Here is a 16,737-nt window from a genome sequence, read left to right as displayed (position 1 = left end):
AGATTTTACTTTACTATTAGCAATATTAGATTTATTAATCATATCAATTTTCACCTGAAAAATAGGATTCAAACGTAAAAAGGTTTCTGAATCCTTTATAGGCTTTATCAGACGACCGTTTACTGTTCTTCTTACAGAAGTCCCTGAAAGTTCTCGTACCAAGAATAGGGAATCTTTTAAAACTTTTAAAACTATATATGGCCCACGAAATTTAAGCTTTAAACCCTTGATTTCCCTTGGATTCTGGACTTTAACTTGGACATAAACTAAGTCCCCTTCTCGAAGAACTGGTAGTACTGCGGCATTTTTATTATATTGTAATTTTTGAGATTTTCTCTGTTTTCCTGTTTGTTCATCACACATCCTGTAAATCGTGAATAAATTTCTAACTAAGTTAACCATATAATCCTCATAATTGTCAAAATAGTCAATTGAAGGAAATGATAATTGAATATCCAAAAATGAAAGAGGCTGCCTACCAAAAATTATGTAATGTGGTGAATATTTAATTGTGGACGAAATAATAGAATTTAATACATTCTGAACGAAAGTCAACTAAGTGTCCCAAGAATTGGGATGATCCTGACAATAAGATTTTAATTCGGATTTTGTTACCTTCACACGATTCTCACATAACCCGATCGATTGAGGATTATAACTTGACGAAAAATTATGTTTAATTTTTAATTTTTCACACATCTGTGAAATGAGATTTGAACGGAAAGACTGATGGGAATCAGTGATCAAAACTTCAAAAAGACCAAAGTATGCTATCACTGACTCGCAAAGAATATTGCACAGAGCTTCTGCTGTTATCTTCGACACAGCTTTCAGGACACAAAATTTTGAAAAATGGTCAACGCCAACTAACATATGAAAATTTCCGTTTTCAGTAGGCCCACATAATGCGCCCCCCATGGGACCAGCAGAGTCCATCGAGAACACACGGAATGGGTATTTCGGTTCTTCATTTTTTCCTAACGTAGGTTTGACTTTCTGATGCATTTTATTCCCACGCAAGCACAAATTACAGTTCTCGCAATACTCTCGAACCCCTGCACCCACTCCACCAAATACAAAGATACGGCTCACTCGATCTAATGTCTTCTCCATAGACATGTGACCACCAATGAGTAAGTGATCATGAGCCAGTTTTATTGCCGAATCTACTAGGACACTTGGCAAGACTATTTTAGCTGTTCTAGGGTACCCTTGGTACCCTCGGTACTAGGGTACCCTTGTACTAGATCCCTATATCCTGCACTAAAAAAAATCTACCTATCCCCCTGGTCACGTTTTACGTCAGGCCAGTTCTGACGGAGTTCTTCATTCTGTCCTGTCGTACGAAATTCAGCATCTACGGTTGCTGAAAAAATCCCTGCTTTTCTTCACCAATTGCATTTTCAATAGCTTCAAAACGCTGCGCTATCTTATACGCTTCAGAGAGGGAATTATAATCATCCTGGTGTTCTAATAAATATCTCTTAATATTTAGTCTCGAACATTCAATAAAAAACTCCAGGCCTAGACTATCAGAAAAACCTACTAATCCTTTAGACCCTGATTGATATGATTTTGTGGCACTCTCCACCATCTTATAAAACTGATACACTATTTCATGGGATGATTGCCTCAATTCAGATAAATCTTTGAATTTTTTTCCAGCTGTCTTTCCTGGTAAATATGCTTGTGTCATTTCCTTTTCAAGTTCCTCTAAATTAATAATATTGGAGGAATCTCTATCCTCAAAAAAATTAAGCAATGGCCCTGTTACTCTAAGCGGTACTGCATCTATTACCTGCGAGTCTGACCAGCCTAGCAATGTTTTTACCCTTCTCAATTGGCTAAAAAAAAGGTTTTATAAATTTTGCATTTTCAAGAACTGGAATATTTCCCAGGGGATCCATTACTGACCCAATTACTCTTTGATTCAAATTCTTATTGCTCTTATCCTCAATTGGTTAATCTGTTATATCATCCTTAAAATTATCCCCCATATTTACACTACTTCTTTCCGTGGCATTTTCTTTGGTCATTAAATTACCCACAGTAGTCAAAAATTTTACGATTAAAGTGGGATTATAATCCCGACTTGAAGAATCAAAATTCAAAGGGATATTTAAACCTTTACTTCTTATTTCTTTGAAAAAGGATGAAGCAATATCTTTGTTAAATTCAGGATCTGAAGGATCTAAAATTGGAATTGCGCTCATTTTAAACGAGAAAAAAAGAATTAGTAAAACAAATTAATTAAGTCAACGCTCTAAAAACAAGGAAAAATCGTTATTCAACACTCCTAACAGATTTCCTGCGAACTTAAAATGCATGACTTACTTTCGTAAATTGTCCTTCGACGTTCTTCACTTTTTTTTTCAAAAACTGAAATCTGGAGCGGGAACCTTAAATTGAAGCGGGAACCTGGAACCTGGAACTGAACTGGAACCTGGAACTGAACTGGAACCTGGAACTGAAGCTGGAACCTGGAACTGAAGCTGGAACGTAGAACTGAAGCTGGAACGTAGAACTGAAGCTGGAACGTAGAACTGAACTTGGACCTTGAACTGAAGCTGGAACCTGGAACTGAAGTAGATCTGAATTGGAACCTGGAACTGAAGCTGGAACGACGACACTGTAGGTGATGGGCCTCAAAATGAAATGTTTACTGCAATCTTGTAGTTGACTGGCCTCAAAATAAAATGTTAACTGCAATCTTGTCCGGCAAAAACCACTGCACCACTTTGTAAAGTTTCTTTGTTCACTTCTCTGTGAATTATCTACTTCTCTGTGAATTGTCTATTTCTCTGTACAGTGAGACTTCTTCTCTTTAGGGCCTTATGGTAGCGTTGGCCTATTATCTGGGTTCTACCGGTGGAGGATGTCTAGAACCTCTAACCATCACATAGTCTGTGTTTAGAGTATAAAACGTTTATTTATACATATAATACAGTGAAGGTACATATGATGCGGACAGATACAGAATTCGAACTGACTCAAATAATCTAAATTGGTAACTTATATTCAGATACACATCTGGCCATTTGACAGAACTGTAAACATCTGATAAAGAGAATTTCTAAGAAATGGGGTTGTTGATTGTTGACAATTTGCAGTGTTTGCATTTTAGATAAAGTTTATTCTGGGTTCAAGTGACCATGGGAAGAATTACACATACGAATCTCCGACATATATTTAGAATCTTAATTATTGGTTTTAAGCAAGAAAAACCTATTTCCAAAGTTTACAAGGAACTGATTAATGGATATGATTCCTTGTGGGGGAGATAAGTCATCTTAAGAGAAGAAATCCCTCTTTGATCTAACAATCTTTTTCTTCCTCTTCTTAGTGGCCTTCGTTGTTTTATTCTCATCAGACCCTGTTGATATCTTTAGCTTCCAGTCTGGATGAAGAGTGATGAGCGAATGACGCGAAGGCGTCCTTTTTAATCCATCCCAATTTTGTAAAGGTTTTAATTGTTCATCAATGACTCTTGCTGAAGATCAAATATTTTTATTAACACTCTCCTTGAAATTCTTGTCCGACCCCCAGTCCTGTAGTGTGGAGGCGGCAAAATTTGATGCAGCAGGCACAAGATATTTTCTGGCAAGAGGTAGTGCAGAATGAAATAGCCTAGCAAACCAGCTACTAAGAACGTAGCCAGACATTGTAGTACGCCCCTTTTAGTAGTCCAATCCATTGCCTATTTGACGTGGACTCAAAGCTCCAACACAACAATTAATATCAGGGCAGACAAATGGAATTCTTTTATTGTTCATTTTAGGTTATTTTACCGTCGTTGACAATGGGTCGAAAATGACAAGTAATCACTGCTAAGCCTTTTGTTTTTGCAAGAGGATCACCCAATTCACTTCTTAGTGTTAACTGACAGAGTTCCAAATATGAAGTGTTTACAGGAACATACTGAAGATGCTTTATATTATAGTGATTAACAAGTTCATGCGTTAATTTTTGTTCACGACCACGTAGGAGGGGACAATTGAATTGTCAACTCTTGAAGTTTCCACAAAGGATACAAAAAGAAATATGTAAGAGTCCTAGGCAAAACCAGGTGGATAATCAGCAAAAATAACTTGATCCATCCCGTAAATGGTGCCAGCATTCTTCCCATGGATCATATTCTGTTTAAAGCCAAGAACATATCTCAGATTATCATTGAGAATAATTGTTTCAGTGTCAACAGTTGAGCTAATGTAAATCCTATCATGTTCCAATGAATAATTAAAATGGAATATACCATTCCTACGATATGAGATTTTTCTATTGATTGTATGACACAAATCTCCCATATTATCATATTCAATATATTTCAATTTGACATGTGGATATTCAGTAGGTTTAAGTGCTTCAACCCATTCATAGTCGACATAACCCAACCCATTCATAGTCCAATCGAATGGTATAACTTTTATATCATACACACGATCCTTTCTCAGGATGTCATAGGTATTTTTGAGAATACAGTCGACAAGAGCCACTTCATATGCACCGTCAAATTCTATGGCAGGGGAGAGTTTTGTCCAAAAATCACTTGTAGTATTCAAGTCATTGTAGAGAGGATCGGAAACGTTGGACATGAAAGTTACATAGAAATCATGGGGCATTGTCAAAATCTTCAAAACAGATCCAAGAATCAAAATCTGAGTTGTATCCTAGCCACCGAAAAAGTAACTGTTTCTTACCCCCGCGAGTTCGTCTCTTTAATATCTTTTCAATTTGGTAGATTTCACTAGCATTTTTAACTATTTGCAGTTCATAGTCATAAAAGCCACCGAGAATCTCTTTATCTTTGGTATCAAGCAAGCGATAGGTTATGGGTTTACCGTCAAGGATTTGTGCTACTTTAAAAAGTTCGATGGACCAAAAGTACTTTCCCTTTTCAAAAACATTGATTGTTCCATTACTTCGACGAGTATCACCAACAACAAATGTATTTTTAATCTTCTGGACTTTTGATTCATCGGAATATTGTTTAAGAAAAGTGTCAATTGTATCATGATCAGAATGATGAACTTCCGTTGGTGTAGAGTTGGACAATGATCGATGAGGTCGTTGATTATAATCTAGATCATTTTATCTAGATTGATTTTATCTAGATCATGAATAAAAGTCGATGTATTTTTCAATGTACAATATCTTGAAATTAAAAGTCGAATAGTTCTTATCAATCGTTCGGCCAATGCAGCCTTTATAGGACTGTGACTATGATATAGCAGTGTACTATATTTCTATAGTACTTTTGCAACATGAGGATAAACAAATTCACTACCGCGATCCGTTTGAATTTTTTTAATCCTGTTCGAGAATACTTTCAATTACCTGAGCAAATTCAAAACCTCACTTTGATCGTAATGGAATTGCATATGCATAGCGGCTAAAAACACTGATTGTAAGTAGAATGTACTTGTACGGTGTATTGTGACGTCTTTGAAGCTCATCTAGAGTCAGGAGATCTGCTTGCATTATTCGCAATGGGTAAAAGACTTTAGTTTTTCGATATTGATTGGCACGAAGTCTATGATTTCTATGCAGAGTGTAACTCGATTCATTTTTTAGATAGTCTTGTACACTTTTAGTGCGAACACCAGTGACTTTGGAAAGAGTGGCGGGGGAACTTAAACTCCCTGCCTCGCCTATTTTTTCATAAATACCTTTCAGAATTGCAGCCATTTTGGATGTAAAATCATTTTTTAACGTCATCTGCCCTGTTTCATACTGGATGTTGGTGGTGGTGGTGACGTTGACCTGATACGTCTTCACTTTTTTTAAGGAACCAGTTTTGTGCTAGTATTTTCTAAAATCTGCTTGATATCTTCTTCTTCAAGTTAATCATTTAATGGTGATGATGATGCAGGTTCATTTAATTTTTTTAGAATTTGTCTATTGTCAAGAAGACTTTTGAGGAAGTTTATTGTATATAGAAAGTTTCATAGATGATTGTCAAATGATAATAATCATTTACAATTTGTAACCATGTCATACATTAAATCAAGTAGATTATAGCTCTTGCCCTGAATTATAATCCCTTCCCCATTGCTCTCAACTTGAATATGATCACTTTCCATGAGATAGGTTAGGAGTCGTTTACTTTTTTCACGATATGAGAGGGGCATTAGATTTCCAATTCTCAAAATAACCGAATCCACTTCTTTCTTTTTTAATTGTGTTCCAGCAGCAGATTCTTAAGAAGATGATTCTTTTTGAGGGCAGCAGTAGGCTTTGACCGGTTGGACTTGTATTATATCACCTGCTAAAGCGTGTTTTGAAGTACAAGTAGTTTTTTATTGTCCTAAACATTTTTCACTTCATGAACTTTGCAGAGATCGTTCTGAAATTTATACACGTGTAAGGAGTGAGTTTAAGTTTAGTAAAGTAATAGGGATTTGCCATTCTCGATAGAAAAAAACTGTTTACAAGTCCTGCAATTATTGGCAGTAAAAGTGTGAAAAAGCTACCGCCTGCCTGAAGAAGTCGTTTCCTTTTAAAATTCTTTCCTTTCTTTTTTGAGGCCAATGTACGTACAATGGAACGATGTTGCTTTGCCTGTTGCTTAACTACTTCTTGCAATTGAACATTACCCTCGGTCAAATTTAAACAAAGTTCAGATATTAGATTAATGAAGTTATTGTCAATATCATATTTGAGTATTGCTTTTCTAAGCTGAGGTTTTGAAGTGCTTAGAACTGAAAACAAGTGCCTATTTTCATGTAGTTTCTTCAGTGTCATGATAGCGACTAATAGGTCTTTTTAGCGTTCACGGGGAGATATACTGTAATTTCATTGTCGAAAATATCTGTGACTACACGCAGATCCTCGGGTGTATTTTGATTAAGATCCAATAGGATATAATCGTGGGGTTTATTAGTTGCCTGATTGTATGCTGAGAGCAGAAATTTAGGGGCACCTGGATAGATTTGTTTTTTGAGAGTTGTTAGAGAACTAGAATCACGAACAACTCTGTAAATGATATAGTAGGTGCAGTTCAATGCAAATGCTCTCCTACATTTACTCTGATGAAATAGATTGTGTAGAACTAGAGTTACGGAAATCTATTTATGGTGTGAGCGAATAGTAAACAGTTGCAGCATTTCCTGGGACCGTTTTTAATTAAATTCAGACATGTTATGAATTATCAGCAAAGACCTTGGTTCAGTCATGCTGAAAGCATCAAATCTTTGTATAAATACCATCTGCATTAATCCCGCCATGGCAGCAATTGCTTTAATTATGTTGAAAAAATCCTGCCAGATACAATAGCAAAAGAATATTTTTTTCGGCTTTTCCACAAACATTTTATCACAATTTTTAATTATTTTAGTTAAGAGTGTTGTTTTGCCCGACATTGAGGGCCCACACAGAAACGATCTGAATGGTGTTTTAAATTGATACATGTTACCTTCAACAGTTAACCTGGACAACTAACGGTAGACTATGGCTGTCTAATGACTAAATAATTTCCCTACTACTACTACTACTACTCTGTTCAAGAAGAAGAAGAAGACGAACAAAGAATCATATTTTCTTTTATTATATGCATAAAAAAAGCAACAATACATTGAAAAAAAACCACATTAAACATGAAAAAATACACTTTTTTTTTAAATTTATTTATAAAAAAATAAATTTATATAGGCACACAGAGAAAAAACACTTAAATAAATTCACTTTTTTTTGTTTATTTATGGAGAAAAAAATACAACATTAAATTAGAGAGCACTTGAAAAAAAAAATATCACTTTTTTTTAATGAAACATTTACAAAAAAAAATCTGCTCTAAGTCAAAAAGATAACTTTGATATTGTGGCGGTGTGCCCCCCGCTGGTGGCGGCCCCCCCCCCCCGGGCCGCGAAATTCATTTCGAAATTCTTTTCCACATAGCGCGTGGGTACTCCTTTGCAACGTTTCTTGATTTCCTCGTCGTGTGTCTGTATAAAGTACACCTTCGGAACCTACAAACATACCACGGGAAATCAAGTCACTTCCCGTTTCTGATTTTAAAAATAAAAGCTGATTTGGCGCCCGACGTTTTAATAGCTCAGGGTAAAGACCACTCCAATTGGTGTAGTCAATCCATGAGCTGATAATTTCACCATGCGCCAACTCATCAATTAGATTTGGATTTTTTACTTTTAACAATAGAGAATCCGTATCACCGTAGTAGACCTGCACTTGCCCCTTTTCAGGCCACTGTACCCTAGCCATATTGTATTAGAATTCCAACATGAGCTTTTTTGATATCTCCAAGATAGCACTGCCTGCAGCAATATTTTTATTCAAGACAATGCGTCTTTTTTTCCTATTCAAAAGTACCATGTCCGGGCCAATGATTGTAAAGGAAGTGTAATTTGGATCGGTAATAATTGAAGCACATTGTTCGGGATTAGTCACAACGCAACAACGATTTCTCTTACAAACACTCTCACATATTTCGCCGAATGCTGAATTCAAAATGACTTTATAAATTTCTATTTAAGCTTTCGTCTGTGCTTCAGAATGTTTGCTGACAAAAGTGTCTACAAATGTTCCCCACTAATTTTTAAGATGAGGTCCATCACTAGATGAGGAGATGAAAAATAATAGCCCAAATCAAGATTAAATTCCTCATAGATTTTATCCGTATTTTTACACATAATATCTAGCAGGGTTAACACGTCACTCGACAAATACAGCTTGCAGTAGTCAAGCCAATTTTTACACCCTCCCTCTGCCCAAACTTTTTTAGAAAAACTGTATTCCTCGGGGGTGCAACTACGATCGTGAAGACTATCGTAAAATGATTCAATTAAAGAATTAGTGTCCTTGACGAGTCTTGACATGGAACAAGAATAGTCATAAGGGTATATGCACTTTACCGTTAACAAATGATATAAATCATTTACAAATTGTTGCTTGAGAAGGGGGAAAGCGTTGCAGTCGTCATCGTTTTTCTGCACTTGAATTAATTCGCTCAATGATTTAGGGAAAAAACTGTATGAATCTAAAAAGTGAATTTTATTCATGTATTCAACGCCGGCTTCAACAAATTTCCACATAAATTCCAAAACCAGCAACTTTTCTGATGACTTAGGTTTAATTGTGTACGTAAAGCTGTCTATCTCCCATACATCATCTATTGTTCCATTTCTTTGAAGATGCGCCATTGCAGGTATCACATACTTCAGATCTTAGTTAGCATTATGTATAAAAACAGGTAGAAAAAGTTGCTGTTTAATTTTTAAATTACACGAATTGTGAGCCCACCCTCGAAAGTTACCTTTTCCCGTTGAATTGGGGTCAATAAAGTGATCGTGGTCCTGGACCGCGTCTTTAGGGGCAAGGGCACTCCTACATACCCTGAAAATTCTCTCCTTTTCCGATGCCAGTTGCTTTTTATATGACAATGTCATTGGATAGTTGGTAGGACGTGATCGTGAAATTGCCCTGTTTGCTGTTTTTATTAAAGATACCAATAACTTTTCAATGCTGCCCTCCTCGTCCATAGTCAAGAAAAACTCTTCCAATTACATTTTATTGTTGGAATCACGACGAGCATGTGCATAGGAACACGCAGCTAGTTTGTGTTCCTTGACTATATTTGGCCTGATGGGTCCGATACCTCAACCAGTCTTGTTTCACAGTCTAAGGACTCTTTATCAGCTTGTAGAAGGGAATTTAGGAAATTTTTAAATTGTAAAGTGTCTTTGCCTTCTGCCGGCATTTCAATTCTTTGATTCCCATGAAATTTGCAATGCCCCATGTGGTCTGATAATGATCACTCAGATTTAAATTAGGAAAGGCACATGCGGCAATAGAAACGTTCCCCTTTCTTTGAGCCTTGAGATAAGAGTCGACTTATTGCTGTAACGGGGAAAAAATTACCATAGGAATTTACATCTTTGGGAGGCTCGTAAATAACCCATACCCAATTTTTAACATTATCTACCAACGGTGTCCGCACTGAATACAAAACTCCTTTTTTATTCGTTTTTTTTCCCCATCTACGTATTCAGTGTCTTACTGGAGAACAACCACCCCCACCCCAAGATTTTCATTTGCTTTCTCAAAAATACTTGTTTATTTCAAGGACACCGGATACTTTCCCTCTAAACAATAAAAGTTTACTTAAGGGACAATTGTCCCAAGATTACGTGCAAGTTTGTCGACATTTTTCATTGATAAATCATTATTTAATGTTTTATGGGCTCCTGTTAAAAATGCATACTTAAAACATTGCAGCCCCGTATCAGAATTGAAACCCTGGACTCTTCCCGTAGCCGTCAAATCCGGGTGGCATTTTATTCTTTTACCCCGCCCTCCCCTTAAAATAAAGTTTTTTTTAAACTTACTGAGATTCAGATCTATGCGTTCAATGTATAAGATATTGGATCCACTACCCCTCTCATTAAATGTGTCAAAAGTTGAAATTAGTTTATTCACGCAGTGGAAAAAGTTGTCTTCAAATTTGTTTGGACCTTGGTAAAAAGTATAGTTGCCAGTTGAAAAATGAAAATAGAAAATATCCCCTGATGTTTCCTTTTGTAAGTAAACTTTTTGATTTACCGATGCTTTAATTCCCTCCTTGACCCCCCCATTTCTGAATCTGAATTTCAATTTCTGCTCGAATTCTGTCGATATAGCTATGGAGAACTTTCATGGGGCCATTTAAAATAATGCCCGCGTTTTCCTCGGGAGGGCTAAAATCTACCCTGTATGTTTGTATGTGACTTAGAGCAGATTCTAACAAATAAAATTCACGCAATTCCGGGGACATAGCACTATTTTCATGTCTTGTGCCTATTTGTTCACTAATAGTAAAGTTATCGTTAAAAGTGTCCCCGGAAAAATTAGGCTCAACAATTTGCGTTGTTGCATTATCAAGTGGACTGGCGGAGGGTGGATCAGAATTGTCAATACCCCCGGTCTGTTCAATTGCAAGGAGCTGAGGTGACATGAGGTCCCCTTGTACTTATTCCAAGGTATTTGGGGACAATTGATCTAGCCAGCCTGTAATTTCTGTGACGGAATTTCTTTACAAAGACCCAGTTAAGCTAAACTAGTAACACCGCCTAAATGTTCATACATAAATCCATCTACCAAGCCTGAATCCTCTATCATATCGGTATCACAATATAAGTCGTCTAGGCTAGCTATGTCCCCAAAAATATCGTTAAGAAAACTACTTTGCCATTCCATATTATCTACAACTAATGTATGTTCGTCTCTGAACTCCATTGGAGGTGACAGAATTGGCTCTATAAATTCCAATGTTTTATTATCCAACGGCAGTTCTATTTCATTAATCTGTAGAAAAAAAATTTTTATTTTCCATGTGAAATAACCATTATTTTTATAAAGATAATAAACTATGTTAATTTTTTCTTAGTCAATGTCCTACCATCTGAACAATTAAAAGAAGAAAAAAAAGTTACATTGTTTTATGTCTTTCATAATGATAATTGAACATGTTAAAAAATATATACCGTTTTAGTCAGGAAAATGAAGTTTTATTCTTAGAGGATAAGTTAGAACAAGAGAATGATATATAAAACTAATGGTTTTATTCAAAAAATATTTTTCAGAATAAAAATGCAACATAGGGATCCAGCTCTAGTGCTTGTCCCTCTTGATTATAATTCTCAAAAAAATTTGACCATCGTTCAACCGACACCATCTGAACAATTAAAAGAAGAAAAAAAAGTTAAATTGGCTTACGTCTTTCATAGTGACATTTTAACATGTTAAAAAATATATATTACGTTAGTCAGGGATAGGAAGTCTTATAATAAGAATTTAAGTTAGAAAATAATTATGATATATAAAACTAGTGTTTTTATTCAAAAAAAATTTTCATAATCAAAATTAAAATTAGGGATTCATCTCTAGTGCCTGTTCCTCTTCATTGTAATTCTCGATAAAATCCGACCATCATTCAACCGATTCAATATGCTCTATCAAGCATTGTTCTTGAGCTTCAGTTAATGATCATTAATCCCATACAGTGGTTGCTGCTGCTGTTGGTTTAACTTTCCCGATATTCCAAATTTTCCTATGTCATTTAGCAACGGTTTTGATTGAAGTGTCGGATGTAGTTAACCTAATCTAAATAAATCTTTGTAAGCAAAGAACTTTTTTGTCCTTCCATATCAATAATTAAAGCGCGATTAAAATGTTTGGATGATCCTTTTTTGGGACAAATTTTGTTAAAAACACACATACACATGCGCACATTCATGCACAAACACACACACACACATACACACACACAGACACACACACACACACACACACACACACACACACACACACATCACACACACACACACACACACACACACACACACACACACACACACACACACACACACACACACACACACACACACACACACACACACACACACACACACACACACACACACACACACACACACACCTCACACACACACACACACCCCCCGCTGAAATATTCTTACAGGTTGAAATTGCGTTTCTAACCCCTTGGCCTATATTCAATTAGTCTATAACGTACTGCGAAAACAGCGTCAGATAGAAATGCGCTGTGGAAACAATTTATGCGATATTTGAATTTCTACTTAAAAAATTCTTAATTTTCTCATAGTTTTTGACCGGTTAAAATTTAATTCAGTTGATATTTAGTAAAGCATTGGAATTATTAGATATACGAAAAAAAAAAGAAAAAAAAAGCGGTACATATTATTTGAGACTCACTTTTGTAATGAATGGTTAAAATTCAAATTTTATGCCTGTAGGATTAAAAATTCAACCCTCTTGATGGGACATTCGATAAACGGATTACATATACACACAAAAGCTAGCCTAGTTTAATAATGACTATTCAACTCTCAACAATGAAATAGCAATTTGTCTATATAGTTATCTTTTTTAAATAAATATTTGATTCTTGCATTAGAAAAATATCTTGTTTGAAGGGAAAGTTACAAGGTAATGTTTTATGGAAATGCATGATAAGCTATTTGGTACTTCTGCATTACAACCATTCTTTTTTATACTACTAATTTTGTTAATGAAAGAATATAGAATAGTTTAGAAGCAAATTTAAGTTATGCGATTGAGAAAATTTGTCTTATTTTTGAAAAATACGGAAAAAATTCTGGCTGTACTTGTACATCAGAAGTCCCTGGCAAGGCTTGAAAATGAGTGTTCCCCCCATCTTGATCAGATAAGGCTGACTCGAATTTCTTGTCAGGTTGCATAGAGACTCCTGGCTGGTCTAACGAACTTGCACATCTGATTACTGTTGCCCTTGCAGCTTGCATTGATGTAATATCATCCCATCTTGGTCTCTTTTCGGAGGGAGGGCAAGAATCCATCTCAACATCCTTAAAAAAGAAGAAACAAATTTAGTAATAAGCCCTCTTTTACAGATAAATTGCCCTTGAGCCCCTTGTCAATATACCCCCTTTAACTGAACCCTCGTGCAACTCGACCTTTTCCTTTAAGTACTCTCTGAAAGTTCCAACTTAATACACAAATTTCATATCGAAGAAGCAGTTTGTTTTTTAACCTTCCAATGATCGTGCTAGAATTGATACATTGACCCCTTCCCTGTCTTAAATTTTTTATAAAAGCCACTTAATCATCTGTTAAATCCCCTTTTTGCTTTCATCAAATACGTCTCGTTTAATTTGGTCATAAAAAGAAACTCTTGAATCGCACATACAAGAATCATTTATTTAACAGAAATCCACGCTTTTGAATACCAACAAAATAAAGATATAAACACAGAGAATGTGGCATTGTTCCATCTTGTCCCCCCTATCAATTCTGAGTTTTGGCTAGAATTAGACAAATCCCGTTTTAATCACAATCTTTTTGTTTTCAAAAACGTTGTATTTTGGTTCCAAAAGGACCCTTTTCTGTAATTATAAACACATGTGGTTTTAATATCTGTGATAGCAAGAGTCTGTGAAATTTAAGCCCTAAAACTGTCACTCTCTTCGTAACACGCAAGTTTTTCATTCAAACCAGAAAAATAGAGTACGTTTGGAAAAAAGTTGTTTTTCAAAACAATTAAAACTTGTAAACATAGCCGTGGAGGAGATATTTTATTTACATAATAGAAAAAAGCGTGCTTTGCTATTTATATCAAGTATACTTATGACATTCTTAAGATATTGTTTAGTTGGAGGGGAGGGGGCTAAGTCCCCCCTAACATTTAAATTTAAGAGTAAAACGATTTTTTTTTAAAACTTTCAAAAGAGATATTTTAACAGGCCTTTGGGATTCGAACGAAATTTAAACTTTATTGTAAAGAGCAAGATATAATGGAGAGGGGCGATTTTTCATGTACGCCGAAACTAATAAGCAAATTATATTTTAATTATTTATATACAATGAACCAAAATCAAAATGAATATGCCTCTCTTTTTTGAATATTTACTAAAATTGAAATGCATTTACTGTTTAATATTTAAAAGAAGGACGGTTTTCAAAGGAGGTAAAAACATGGTGAAAAAAAAGGTGTTAGGAAGGAATTTCTTACTTAGTTTAATGACGAGAGAATTTCTTTTTATTATAGTAACAAAACAATTTTACTCACCAGATGCTGCGTAGAATGCTCCATATCTATGTAAATGATTGCAAAAATACCGATACTGATAGGTTGAATGAACTATTCAAACTGTTGAAAATCCTAATCTGAAAGCTGAATATATACAAAAAATAATTGAATATATTAACAGCTAAACAAGACGCGCAGGTTTTCTAACACGGGTTTACCTTAAAAAGACACGCATATACCTTGAATTAGAAATCTGGTAAATTGCGTCACAAAAACTTGTCCTTCATCAAAGTGAAAGACAAGTCCTCAAAAGTATAAGACCATGTCTGGTTGGCCTAGAAACATATCTGGTTGGCCCGGAATGTGGGGGAGCTCTGAATCTCTTTGAAAAGGTGTAATGCCCTGTAGAAATGTTTACCTATAGGACCAGTAGAATACTATACCTACCAGAAACCTGTTTGGTACAGGGGCGCAAGCAAATTCCATATGCGGTTACTACTGGTAGGTACTTCAAAATACCTTCCCGGGACATACTTTAGCCTGCAGGACCATCCCTGAAAGCTTTATTTTCCTAAAATAACCCCTTTCCAAGATTGCCAAAAGTAGCTAAAGTAGAATTTTACCATAGAATATACAGACACCTCTGATTTTAAGCTGGACAATATGATGCCTTTTTTAGGGTACGTTACGGGTTCATTTTATTTCAATTTTACTTACCTCTTCTGTCGTTATAAGTCCAACGACATATGGTGCCAAAAAACCACAGATATTTGCAAAACAGTTGGTTAATCCCATCAAGATCCCTGCATAGTTCGGTGCTATATCAATGTGATTAACCTGCAAAAGAGGGAGCAGTCGTATTAAATACAGTGCAGCCAAATTCGTTTCCATTTACAATGCTGTTTCTAGGCTAAATATTAATAGTATTGGCCAAAATATTAATAGTATTGTTTGCTGCTAAAGGAGCCATTTTCAAATAGACTTGAAATGCATGCAAAAGAAATTCCTGAAAAACCAGGTAAATTTCCATTAAGCCATAAGTAGTCGGAAATTTTGGTTTCTTTGCGCTACCCTTTTAATGCCATTCCTTGCTAGTGTTCACTTCGTGGTTAAGAAGAAGCTAAATTATGTTGTTAACTATACTATATGTACCAAAATCCATATTATTTGGTCCATTAGTTTAGGAGTGAATCAAATATTTACACATGTTTATATAGTACCGAGAGACCGGGATTCACCCATGTCCCGGCACTCGGCAGGCGGCAGGCTTGTATAGATTTGATTCTCTAATTATTTCTTAGCAAAATAATCGCGTTACTTTTAGATGCTCCTTTAAAGAGAGTAGATTACCTACTTCTTTTTTATTTTATTTTCAGGAGTAGGAAAAGAAAATAATAACCGGTTTGATTCTATCGATTACAAGAAGTATCACCAACCCATCATCAAGAAAACGAAAAAGAAGAGGAAACGAGGAAAGAAGGACCAAATATCGCTGGATGAAATAAAGAAAGCAAGAAGAATTTAAAATATGCATAAGAAAATGATTTTGTATATTTTCAATATTATAGTCTGTTTTTGAATAAATAAAAAAGAGTAGATTACTTATCAGAGGCACGCTCTACTATTTTTTTGCAGAGGCACTTAATTTGGAAGAGGTGGTCGTACAAACTTCAAAGATGGGTCATTCTATTAGAATTGGAAGTTCTAGTGCGACTTATGGAACTTATAGGAGCTGACCCCTAGCCCTGCATGGCCTGACCACCCCCTACCCTCCAAAAAATTATTAACTATATTTTATTTCATAAACTTTTGGAAGCTAACCCTTGGCCCTCTATGGCCCGACCCCCAAATAATTATGAACAATGTTTTATTCCAAAGCATATGGGATCTGACCCCTGACCCTCCATGGCCCAACTCCTTCCAAAAGAAATCAATAACAATATTTATTCCACAACTTATGGGAGCTGACCCCCTAGACCTCCATGGCCTGCCCTCCCTCCCCCAAAAAAAGACAATTTATTCCAAAACATAGAACACTGACCCCTAGCCCTTCATAGCCCCCCCCCCCAAAAAAAAAAAATAAAGAAATAAACTGGCCAGGCCCTGTCCCAACCCATGGTCCAACTTTGAGATATTGGTAGAATATAGCGAAATTCACTCTTTTTCATTATTTTATTTTGTAACACTTTCTCTGTGGCTGC

General features: G+C 35.7%; 1 protein-coding gene across 7 annotated transcripts in view; it reads right to left on the bottom strand.

Annotated features, from left to right (window-relative positions):
• LOC148942127 (putative inorganic phosphate cotransporter) overlaps window positions 1-16,737 on the bottom strand; it is a 200,136-nt gene that overhangs the window by 36,836 nt on the left and 146,563 nt on the right. For 6 of the 7 annotated variants that reach the window (XM_089103446.1, XM_089103448.1, XM_089103447.1 and 3 more), the window contains one exon: window positions 15,254-15,373. In XM_089103446.1, the coding sequence (XP_088959572.1) occupies window positions 15,254-15,373 (120 nt within the window). Of the gene's footprint in view, window positions 1-15,253; window positions 15,374-16,737 lie in introns of those variants that run through there. The other variant, XR_016143194.1, reaches the window with a different exon arrangement.

This window comes from Artemia sp. Qi Xiang Cuo, chromosome 17 (assembly GCF_049724085.1).
Source record: "Artemia sp. Qi Xiang Cuo chromosome 17, ASM4972408v1, whole genome shotgun sequence".
Taxonomy (NCBI): domain Eukaryota; kingdom Metazoa; phylum Arthropoda; class Branchiopoda; order Anostraca; family Artemiidae; genus Artemia; species Artemia sp. Qi Xiang Cuo.
The sequence above is the reverse complement of the archived record's forward strand: the minus strand, read 5'-3'. Positions and strand labels throughout refer to the sequence as shown.